Genomic DNA, 12,001 nt, shown 5'->3' on the forward strand with positions numbered 1-12,001 from the left:
ATCCCAGCGTTCTGGGATCGAGCCCACATCAGGCTTCTCTGCTGGGAGCCTGCTTCTTCCTCTCCCACTCCCCCTGCTTGTGTTCCCTCTCTCACTGGCTGTCTCTGTCAAATAAATAAATAAAATCTTTTAAAAAATAAAAAATAAAAAAATAAAGACCTGAGTATAAACCAGTATGTATGTACAGCAGCTAATATTTGCAAATCATTTAAAGAGAAAGATAATGTCACATTTATTATCCTTAAGTTCACGATGACAAAGAGAATTACGTGTGGGAATGTTTTCACCTTCAGTTAAGAGTAAGCAGAAAGCATGGTTAGGAGGATCAAGGGAAGCCTGTCTTAACCCATGGACACCAAGGCCTTGCTCTGCTGGTTAACAGGCAGGTGAATAACCTGGCAAAAAGGTTAATAAATATGCCCCTGGCTGATAGGAAAGGGATTGAGGTCCTTTTCTTCTTATCATTAGAGGTTTCCAGGAACACACAGGCACGAAGACTTCCCAAACAGTAAAGAACGTCATCTCTGCTCACCGAACCCAGCGGACCCACCAGCAACGCTACAGCTTGGTGGGCTGTGGGGGGGTGAGGTGGGCAGGCCCGCTGGGCGGGGGCAACACCATCGGCAGCGCGTTGCTGCCCCTTTCGTGCCAGCATGTATCCAGGATGGGGTAGAGCTTGCCCTGGAAGTCAGCCTGGAATGTGTAGAGCAGCCGCAAGTCATCGGGGCGGTCAGCATCAAAGAAAGTGAGCTCTCCATGCTCATAGTGCAAGTAGACGCCGATGCGGTGGGGGTGGCCGGCCACGGGCAGGGGCACCCGAGGGCAGCCAAAGGCCTCATACACCCGGCCCTCCTTCAGGCCAATGAGCCACACGCCGTTCTCGGGGGACTTGCTCAGCTTGCCCTTGCGACTGGCTGTGCCCTTGATGACCCCCAGGCGCCAGTCGCTCTTGTTGCCCACCACCACCTCCCAGTAGTGACGGCCCCAGGAGAAGCCCCGGCTGGCCAGGACACAAGCGCTGTAGTCAAAGCGCTCAGGTTGGCTGGCACGCCGCTGGGCCAGAAGCCCGCACTGCACCACCGTGTTGCCCTTGGAGAGTTCCAGGAGGGGGTGGGCGGTGGCAGGGTCTAGCTTCAGGGACTCTGGCGCTAAGAAAGATCAAAGAAGTGTTTTGAAGCTACACAGAAGGCAACGTACCCTGCCGCAAAGGAGTCTGATTGGAGGCCCTGGGCTCCTCAGGGGAGGGACTGCAATGGCCTCATCCCTGTATCTGAGGACCCTTCTGAGAAGGGGCCAGGCACAGAAGAGGCAACCCTAAGGATGCTTGCTGAATGCATGAACAACTCCTGAAGGGTGGGAAAATGGACAGCTGTGAGGGAGGCATTCTGGCTAAGGGAAAGGGCGTGCACTGGGGGCGCCTGAGTGGCTCAGTCTATTAAGTGTCTGACTCTCAATTTCGGCTCAGGTCATGATCTCAGGGTGTTAAGATTAAGCCCTGTGTTGGGCTCCGCACTCAGCAGGGAGTCCACTTGGGATTCTCTCTCCCTCCACCCCTCCCCCAACTCGAGCGCTTGCTCTTTAAATAAAATCTTTTTAAAAATTAAAAAAAAAAGAAAGAAAGAAAGAAATTATACAACTTCTTTTAGGCCAGTAAGAGCTGGAGCTCAGCTTGAGTCCAGCATGTCTGGTGGAACACCTAAGCCGCACTCCAGTCTTCTGTGCCCACCCTACAGGGCAGCCCTCAGCAAAGAGAACCGGTTGGAGCCTTACCTGGCAGAACTTTTCGGAAGAGCCTCTTCCACACGGTCAGCTTGATGTCAGCCTGGTGGAGGCCTGGCTTGAAGGAGATGGGGCTGAAGGTGCCTTCCAAAGGCCGGGCCTGCTGGAGCTCTGCTCTGAGGGTGACAGTTCACCATGACGGCGGAGCTACGCGCCAACCCCACCCCTTCGCCCTCATACCAGTCCAACAAGACAGCCGCAGGGCAGAAGCCTGTGCACTCACGATGCCTGTCATTTCCTCCCCTCCACCCCACTCTGAGTGCCTGCCCCCTTCCTGGAAGGGGAAACACTCCACATCAGGGCAGGCCCAAGACCAGCAGCATCACCTGGGGGCTTGCTAGAAATGCAAATTTCTCAAGTCCCACCCCAGACCTGCTGAATCAGAAAGTGATTACTAGAGCCCAGTGGTCTGATGCAACGAGCCATCCAGGTGGTCCCCAGGCACACTAACGTTTGAGGACCGACCGATTCCCTATATTGGACGACCCTGGCCCCTAGCCACAGCTGGAGTGGGCACCTGCTCCCAATCAGCTTCAGTGTCCACTCATTTAAACCAATGTTCCTAACCCAGTTGTTCTTAAGACTAAAGGAAATTTGAAAAAACAAGGAGACTCTCATAATCAAGGTGTGACATAGGCCAAGGAACTGCATGGCTGTTCATTTGTTGGGACTGGAACATGGATTCAATCCCTTCCCACAAGCCATGGTTCAGGATTCATGGCCCCTCGTTCTGGCTCTTACCTCTCCCATTCATTGCCCGTTCTGCCCTGCATCATACGTTTTACCCCAGTCCCACACCCTACTTCACCTTTTCACGTAAGCATTCCCCACTCTGCTTGCCTGGTCAACACCTGTCCTCTGCCCTAAGCTCGTCCACCACGGTGTCAATTCCCCCACCCGCAACCCCAGTCATCTTCTCCTGTTATTCCTGTAGCTCGTGTGAACTTCTATGGTTTCAGGTACCCACAGTGATGGAACCATAGTTTGCCATCAGCTCCCACTAGTCTTTGAGACCCTTAAAGGCAGGGGCATGTTCCCCGGGCTCAGCACAGAGCCAGATGTGGGCAGCTGCTGAAGGCACTGGTACAGCTGAAGACAGGAAGTGGTGGAGAGGAGCCACCAGATCCAAGCTGAGAGCTCCCTCCAAAGTTATTACCTGGAGGTCATGGAGTGATATTTCTGGAAGACAAGACAGGAGAGTTAAGGCATGGGGAAGGCTCTTGGGACCTGGGGACCTCGGCATGGGGGACACTCCCTTGTCCACTCACCCGGATGAACTCATGGTGACTCTCATTACTGAACTGCTCCAGCACGCGCTCGGCCTGGACCAGCCGCTCCTGAGTGCCCTGGGCCTGCTCCAGCTGCATGTCCAGGGAGGCCACGAGGCCGCGGGTATGACCCTCCAACCCCTCCAGGCAGCGGGCCTTCTCCTCATCCACCAGGTGGTGCAGCTCCTGGAACTCGCGACGAATCACCCAGCTGAAGACATCAGATTCATTCTGGGACAAGGAGGGGCTGGTCACAGCTGAAACCTCAGCCAGAACTGCCTGGCTATGGCTGACATCGGTGTCCCCAGGCCCTGGCAGCTTAGGCCTTCTTGGGCCTCCAGCTGGAGCTGGTCCTAGTAGTTGAGTTGTAGGGCTGACTCCTGCCCGATGTTCCCACTGTGCTGGGCATCCTACGTGTGGCCACGGGGAGGGCAACAGAGGCAGGGGAGAGACTGGCACCCAGCTCCCACTTCAAACACAGTGGCTCTGCTTGCATCTACCTTAACTTTTAAACGTGCACATCAGATTTAGCTTTAGTGCAGGATTCCACAACTGAAAAAAAAAAAAAAAAAAGTCTGCAAAGCCCTGGGAGAGCGGACTTTAGACAGCCAGGATTCCATGTGTGACCCTGAGTTCAGCCTCCATCGGGCAGGGGTAATGCCACCTCCCTCTGAGGGTGAGGAGGTTAACCGAGAGGACTCTCAGGGGACACCGGCCTCCGGCTCCTGTTTCACAACTGCCTGCACGGCCCGGGCTCCACACCCTCCTGGACTGTATGGATGGAGCTCTCGGGGATCCGTCCTGCACACCTGACCACCCCACCCCAACCTGCACTTACACGCAGGCAGGTGAAAGAATGTTGTTCGTGAGACTCATGCTGCATGAGTGACCTTGGGAGCCTGATTAGTGGACATCAGCTGGCCTCCAGGTCAGAACTGGCCCTCCTGGTCTAGACACTAAGAGCTGTAGACCTTGCCTTACACCCCTCCAGCTCCAGGCTGGGCTGGCCCCCTGGAATGGAATCTGGGAGAAGGGGCAAGCACGCCTAGCACAGGCTCCTTGAATACATAAAGACGTGAGGACACCGAAATGCAGCTCGCTCCAACCTGCACATAGGCGAACAGATGTTTAACTTCATTTGCCCTATAAATACGTCCCTTATGGGGACGGTCAGTTGGAAATCTCAGCTTGGCCCAGGCCCCTCCGTCGAGACTCCGGCCTGGCTGTCTCCGTGGGGCTTCCCCAGCTAATGAGGTTGGATGTTGCAAGTACCTGGTTTGATGTAACTCTGTCTTACTCTCCTTTACTGCTTACCATTGCCCTCATCTATGTGCAGATTTCCCTTTTCTTCTTTCTACTTCTATTAGACTTTTATACCATCAATAAAGTGTTTTTTCTCCTTCAAAACTGAGAGTACCACTGCTGTGAACCTTTTTTTCAGAACACCTCCCAGTCCCAGTGTGCCTGTCACTCAGGAAAAGCAGAAGGCCACCAAGCCTTTCCACACCTCTGCTCCAAGGTGCTGGGCAGGCACCACACAGACTGTCAAGGTCAGACAGACACAGAGGGCAGGAGAGTCATGCCCACACTTTGAGCTGTTTACCTCTGGGACTTAGGTTCTGTGTTATCTCATTCCCAAGGACAAGAGGAACACAGCCAACTTGGACAGAGTCCTAACAACTGAGTTGAGTCCCCTGAGGGGATTTGCCCTTCCCCACCCCCCTCCGCTCTGGAATGCTTTGAATTCTGGCTTTATATGAAGGCATGGATTTCTGTAAAAAACAAATCAGAACTGGGCTCCATAGGAAAGGGAAGGGGCCAGCCCCAGGGTAAGGGTACAGAGGGAAAAGGGCACTCACGACAATCCGGGTCCTGTTGTTCACCAGTTTGGCAATATGCTCATCTACCTTCTTCTGCTCCTGCTTCAAGTCAGAGATGAGAGCCGCTAGCTCCTCCTGGAGGCAATGCACCATGGCCTCATGAGTAGCTGACCCCTTCACCTTTTTAGCTCCTTGGGACCAGCCCTGGGCTTCACCCTTCCAGGGAAAATCCCAATGGCCACAAGCACTCCCAGTGGAACCAGAGAAAGAGCTACCTGAGTACTTTTGACTCCAAAATAGGTTAAGATTATTCAAGAATATTCCACGTTGAGGGCAGGAATTACCCAGACAGAAAAAGATCTCCAGGCCATCCCTCTTCAGGACATGGAGACGGACGCTAGACATCGTCCACCTGGAAGGCACCACACAACATCCAAGAGGGGCGATGACCAGTCTGAAGCCAACACTCCCTGAATGAAATGCTGGCCACTGGGTACCCACCAAGTAAACTCTCTGGTCACCAGCAGGTCTAGAATCAGTGGGCATTTGATCAAGATATCCCAAAAAGGATGGCCCCAAGGGAGGCCAATTGTGCATACAGTTGCCCAGCTTAAACCTGGGGATTCCCCACCCCCTATAAAAACCTGACTCCTTCCCTGGCAGACTTGGGCCCAGCCTGGATTTGGGGCCTCCCCAGGCTGAAGTAAACGCACTTCTCCTGGGCTTCTCAGGCCCCAAATCTGACGGAGTCTTAAGGGTTCAACCAGGACCACCTAAGACCTCCATCCAGCTGCACCACTTAAGGGGAGCCCTGCTGGTTTGTGTCCATGGAACGTACGTGGTCTCTGGCTTAAGAGAGTTCCCAAGCAGAAATCAGCGGCAAGAGGGGCGCCTGGCTGGCTCAGCTGGAAGAGTATGTGACTCTTGATCTCTCGGTTGTGAGTTCAAGCCCCACACTGGGTAGAAACATTACTAAAAAATAAACTTAAAAAAAAAAACCCAGCTACAAAAGCCTCTCAGGAAAGGAGCTGAATAAAGAATAAAGCCAGTGTAGGAGTAAAGGGACACAGGGTCTTGCTCTGGATAATGAGGCATCAGAAGATCTCACAGCAACCCAAGAATGGAATTCCAGTGGTAACTATCCTGAGGTACAGAGAGTTGAGATTAGTTCTTTCCCCCTTTCCCTGTCAAACTGGGTCACCAGGAGAGGAAACAGAATCATGCAAATAAACAACCTCAAGATCTCAATCAATAGGAGGAAAACAGGAATGCGTGAAAGGGATCTAATAAAGGAACCCAAATTTCGTTGCATCACAGAGAAGAGTCTTGGGATCACAACAAGCATCTAAAACCAGGACCCAAGCGGTCCCAGGCTCCAAGCCAGGCATGATGTGCAAGCTCCTGTGTGTTTCCTTCTCTCCTGGGCTAATAAAACACAGGCTCAATTTCATTGCACTGCAACTTGGCTTCCTCCTCTTAACACTCCACTAAAACTACTCTTGCCAAGATAATCAATCCTTACTGCTAAATCTAACAGACTCTTTCCAGTCCTCAGCAGGCATTTCACACAAGTGATCTTGTTCTCATTAAAATGCTCTCATTTCCAAGAGGCCATATCAGCCGGTGTTCCTACTCTCTCTGTGGATTCTTTCTGTCCCTTTTGGGGTGTTCTATTTAACCGAAACTTAAACCCTGGTGCTCCTTGGGGGCACCATCCGTGTCTTCCCTATCATGCTACAGGCTCTCCCGGTTGGTCTTCTCCTGTGGCTTCAATTACCACCCACATGCAGTTACTCCTGGTCTCTTCCCCCCCTCCAGCCTCACTCTCCAGTCCACCCTCCGGCAGAGTGCTTGGACCACATCACAACTCTGCTTAAAACCCTCCAGTGCCCCCCCCCCCAATCAGGATGGTCCTCTGAATAAACTACAAATCCCTTCATATGTCACACAAGCCTAACTCTTCCCTGAGCTTAAAGGAACAACTTATGTCTTAAATATCCCTCCCTCCTAACCTTTTGCAGGGCTGTCATTATACAGGGAATGTGTTCCTCCCCTTCTTTTCCCACCAAGTCCTCCTTGTGGTTCAGTTCTTGGTTTAGCAGTCGGCTTCCTCCAGGAAACCTTCCGTGACCACCTGAGGTCATGCAGGAGCTACGTTTGAGGTGGTCTCCCTATTGCCTGTACTTAACCCTGACAGTAGCACCCAACACATGCGACTCTGCCAGACTCCCAGGGTGTGAGCTCCCCAGGGTGGGGCAAACCTCTTGCCCACTATTGTACCACGGGCTCTAGCACAACGCTGAACACACATTAGGTGCCGAGTAACATCTGTGGGCAAGAGGGGCTGATGGATGGATGGGCTGCCCTGTGCATGTTTCATACTTGTCTTCCAGGATTGAAGAAGCAAAGAAATGCTGCCCAGGGCACTCAGCTAGGAAATCCCTGGAACTCTGCCTTCAGATCTTGATGCTCTTCCCTCTTCCCGCCCCTACCACCTGTATTCTGTCATTCTTTACCTTTACTCTCCCTCCCTCCCAAACACTATGTCAGGTACCCTACAGCAATTCACTTCCAAGAATCCTTCCTGCCCTTCTTCGATCTGTTGGCAATGGAGAGAAAACTGGCCACAGTTTGAGTCCTCACGCTGCCACTGACAAGCTGTATGACCTTGGGTAAGCCCCTTACCTTCTCTGAGTCTGGTTCCTCATTTGTAAAGTATGATGATAACCCCACCTCCTTCGTAGATCTTAGATCAACGTATTCACCTAAGATTGTATCATCATCGTTGTTCACCTTAAATGATGCCCTGCTAGAGCTGAGGCGAAAGTCCACGAGGACAGGAATCCAGTTTCTGCAAATAGGCTTTGAGCTTTTACTACACACCAGGCACGGCTCCAGGCATGAAAATGCCTGAGGAGACAAAACAAAGTGCTTGCTCTCATGCGTCATCTGGGGATCACTCAAAATATGAACGAGAGCTACAAGGAAAAACTGAGCAGGGGAAGGGGCTAGTATTTGACAAGGGGCTCTCCACCATGCAGGTCATAGTCCCCAGCACCTGGAGACCAGAGCGACTGCTCAGAACATGATGGATGGACGCATGCTCTAGGAGTTCTGCTCCAGGACAGGACTAGAGAGAACTGGCTTCCTGGCCTCAGACCCTTCTGTGCCTGGCAATGGTGCCAGAGAGGTTAAGAGCTGGGCTCAGTGTGTCCCCACACCACCCCACCCCCCAGCAGCCTCACTGCCCACCTTCATGCGGCTGTAGACAGTGGAGACAGGCGTGATGCGGTGGTGCTGGTGGGAGCCCAGCAGGCCACAGAGACCACAGATGAGCTCCTGATCCCTCTCACAGAAGAGGCTGAGTGGGTTCCGGTGGTGCTCACAGACCTTGGGCTCTGGGTCCCCAGGGAACTGTAGGGCTTCAATCACCCGTGCCAGGGAGACGTTGGGTGGGGAGCTGCTGCTATCCACCTCCTGTCGGCACACTGGGCAGCGGAGCTCTGAGTCTAGGTGGCGGGACAGGGACACCAGGCAGCCCTTGCAGTAGGAGTGGCCACACTGCAGCATCATGGGCTCCTTGAAGACCTCCAGGCAGATGGGGCACTGAAGGCGGTCCTCCAGCTCAGGCACGCTCACCTGCCACGCCATCCACGGTGCCTGGCTAGAAGAGAGGGCAGCTTTCTCAAGCCTGCTTCTTCCATCCCCTGGGGTCCCAGCCCCTAGCAAGTGCCACTGGAAATAAGAGTGCCTTAGAGGCTCCACTCCCAACCCCTATGACCTTGGGCCTGCTTTGTCTTTAAAACAAAGAGCTTAATTCGGGGAAACTCACTTGAAAATAGAGGATTCTACATTTTTCACTCAGATTTGGAGGTAAACACAAAAAGGGACATCGGCAAGGTCATTTGGAGTGACACCAACGATGTGCCCTCCAGCTGCATGGACCCAGAAATGGACAGCAAAAACAAGCAAGGTCCTTTCTACGTTCTAGATCAGTTCTCAAACTGGTGAGCAACTGTTGGAAGCACAGTTAAAAAAGATTCCTGAGTCACCCCTTCACACATTTTCAGTGAGCCCCAGAAATCTACATTTACAACAAACACCCTCCAGGTCATTCTAAAGCAGAGACTGCTGTCCTAACCACCCCGTTCCAGGGAGCCTGAGACCCTGCGAAAGCTGACTGGCACTGAGAGAAGAGAAGCACCAAGGTAGAAGTTGGCAGCAGACCTAGGGAGAGCCCCCACAATGAACTACCTGCTTTCTCAGAATCCGTGGAGATGTCCACCAGATCTGCTCAGTCTCTTCTCCCCAGGATGGGGCAGAGGCACTAAGAGACGTGGGGACTACAGCTGAGGGCCTGCTCCACCCTTAGGCTCTGCCCCTTTCCTCCTCCTCTTTCCCAGCAACACCACTGTGTCCTCAAGGTCACCCAGAATCAGGTGGAAACTGGGCCACATCACGGGACTGGGGAGGCAGCCTCCTTTTGGCCAGCAACTTTGATAATTCCAACATGCAGGTGCTCACCTTGGCCATGCTTTGGGTAAGGGGGGAGACTGAGTGGGCCCCAGCCACACCTTACAGACCCCAAACAGGAGTGGACTCATGCTTCGACACGATCTTTCTGACTCTATTTTTGAAGGTTATATTTATATAATTTTTTGAGATAGGAGTTCTATAAAGGGCACAAATCTTAACTAGATGCTTGATGTACACATTACATCTGTATACTTCTTCTCAACATCAACATACAGAAGATTTCCAGCACCCAGAAGGCACTCTATGTGCTCCCCAGTCAGAACCCCCTAACAAGGATAGCTACTAACCTGACTCTTATCATCATAGATTAACATAGCCTGGTTTTGAATTTCAAATAAACAGAATTACCTAGTATGTGCTCTTCTGTGTCACTTCCTTTACTCAATATTATTGAATTATGAACTTTTTGTATAAAGTCTTTCAAAGATTTAGAAGTTCAATGACATTTCTTAATATAATCAAATACTATAGGCTTAACATACTACACAAATCATGGGGGTGTGGTAAGAAATTATTGATTGTAAAATGTGGGAGAGGGTCTCTCAGAGTGTTATGAAACAAGAGCTCCAAGGGTGCCTAGGTGGCTCAGTCGGTTAAGCCTCTGATTCTTGGTTTTGGGGCAGATCATGATCTCATGGGTCCTGGGATCAAGCCCTGTGTTGGGCTCATGCTCAGCAGGGAGTCTGCTTGGGGATTCTCTCCCTATGCCCCTCTCCACACTCGCATGCACTCTCTCTAAAAATAAATCAATTTTATTTTAAAGATTTTATTTATTTTTTTGTCAGAGAGAGAGCACTCACGCACGCACAAGCGGGGGGAGCAGCAGGCAGAGGAAGAATCAGCCTCCCCCTGAGCAAGGAGCCTGAAGCAGAACTCAATCTCTGGACCCTGGGATCATGACCTGAGCTGAAGCCAGATGCTTAAGTGACTGAGTCACCCAGCCGTCTCAATAAATCGATCCAAAAAAAAAAAAAAAAAGGAAAGAAAGAGGAGCACCTGGTGGCTCAGCTGGTTAAGCATCTGTCTTCAGCTCAGGTCACGATCCCAGGGTCTTGGGATTGAGCCCCATGTTGGGCCCAGCAGGGAGCCTGCTTCTTCCTCGACATGTGCTCCTCCCCCCTGCTCAAGCTCTCTCTCTTAAATGAAGGAAAAATAAAATCTAAAAAAAAATGTTTAGATGGTTAAAAAGGGAGGAAGGAACAAACGAACGAAGGAAGCAAGAAAGAAGCAAGAGCTTTAGACCAGCTGGATCCAACCCGCATAGGCCAAGCATTCTGTCTGCCAGTGGGGGCAGTCTCTACTCCACGACGAGCAAGACCAAGGTCGGGTACAAGCATGGAGAAAGCTGATTTGTTAATTTAATAAATATTTATTGAGCACCTGCTAGTATCAAGCATCAAGCTGAGCATTAGGAAGACATCAGAGAACAAGACCAATGAGATTTCTGTCCTTTCAGAACTTGTAATATAACGGTAGTAAGGGTGGGATAGAATCAAAACTAAGACAACATCATAGCATTAAATGCTAAAGAAGAAGTAAATGGTGCAGTGAACAAAAAGGGCAGAAGGTAATGGTTTGTTTGAGAGACACATTAGAAAGGGGCAGGGCAGTGTCTTTGAGGATGGATGGTTGGGCTGAGGCTTGAAGGATACAAAGATGCCAGCTACCCAGAAGACTACAGGAGGACAGACCAGGCAACAGGCAGCAAATGCAAAGCCTCCGAGGCTAGAAAGAGTTCGGTACGTATGAGCTACCCTAGAAAGGAGGCCTGAGTAGCTGGAGTGTAGTAAGAGGGAACAAATGCCGCAGAGGAGGTCAGAGGGGTTGCCAAAGAGGGCCCTGCAGAAGTGGGCAAAGGTTTAAATTTAATTTTAAGGGCAGGAGCGCCTGGGCGGCTTAGTTAGTTAAGCATCTGACTCTTGATCTCAGCTCAGGTCTTGATCTCAGGGTCGTGAATTTGAGCCCTGTGTTAGGGCCCCGCGTGGAGCCTACTTAAATTAAAATTCTAACAACAATTTCAAGGGCAGTGGGAGCTACTGGAAGATTTTAAGGCAAGGAAACATCGTCTGACTTGTATTTTTAAAAGACCACTCTGGCCACTGTGTAGATACATAGTAGCTTCAGCACCTGGGTGGGTAGACAGTGAAGCCTGATACAGAAAAGATCAAGGTGAAACAGTAGGTGGGAAAATCTAGAGTCAGACACCTGAGGAAATCCCGGTGGAGCAACTGAGCAGCAGTGTTCTGCAGACTTCAGCAAACAGAATCACCTGGAGTGCTTGTGAAAACCCAAACTTCTGGCCTCCGGCCCAAGTTTCTGATTCAGGAGCACAGGGATGGGCTCAAGAATTTGCATTTTTAAGTTTCCAGACAACACTGCTGCTGGTCTGGGAACTACACTTTGAGAACCACCGAAAAAGGCAATTGGGCACAGGAGCCCGGAGCTCTGGTGCTCAGGGGAGGCTCTAGGCTAGTCAGATATATCCCACCTGTTTAAGTACATCACATATTTAAACTTGTGGGAATGGCTAGGATCTCTCTGGGATTAAGAACAGAGAAGGGCAAGCATCCAAGAACAGAGCCCTGAGGTTGCTACTGT

The 12,001-nt window shown here is 51.3% G+C and overlaps 1 protein-coding gene across 1 annotated transcript; it reads right to left on the reverse strand.

Annotated features, from left to right (window-relative positions):
- Positions 1–369: 369 nt before the first annotated feature.
- TRIM50 (tripartite motif containing 50) lies at positions 370–8,647 on the reverse strand. The gene is made up of 6 exons (XM_008698542.2): positions 8,120–8,647; positions 4,907–5,002; positions 3,048–3,278; positions 2,936–2,958; positions 1,771–1,895; positions 370–1,148 (listed from the first exon to the last, which is right to left on the reverse strand). Exons 1-6 carry the CDS (start codon positions 8,516–8,518, stop codon positions 559–561), a joined length of 1,464 nt encoding a protein of 487 aa, XP_008696764.2. The 5' UTR covers positions 8,519–8,647; the 3' UTR covers positions 370–558.
- Positions 8,648–12,001: the final 3,354 nt, after the last annotated feature.

Source organism: Ursus maritimus, unplaced genomic scaffold (assembly GCF_017311325.1).
Source record: "Ursus maritimus isolate PB19 unplaced genomic scaffold, ASM1731132v1 scaffold_2, whole genome shotgun sequence".
NCBI lineage: Eukaryota > Metazoa > Chordata > Mammalia > Carnivora > Ursidae > Ursus > Ursus maritimus.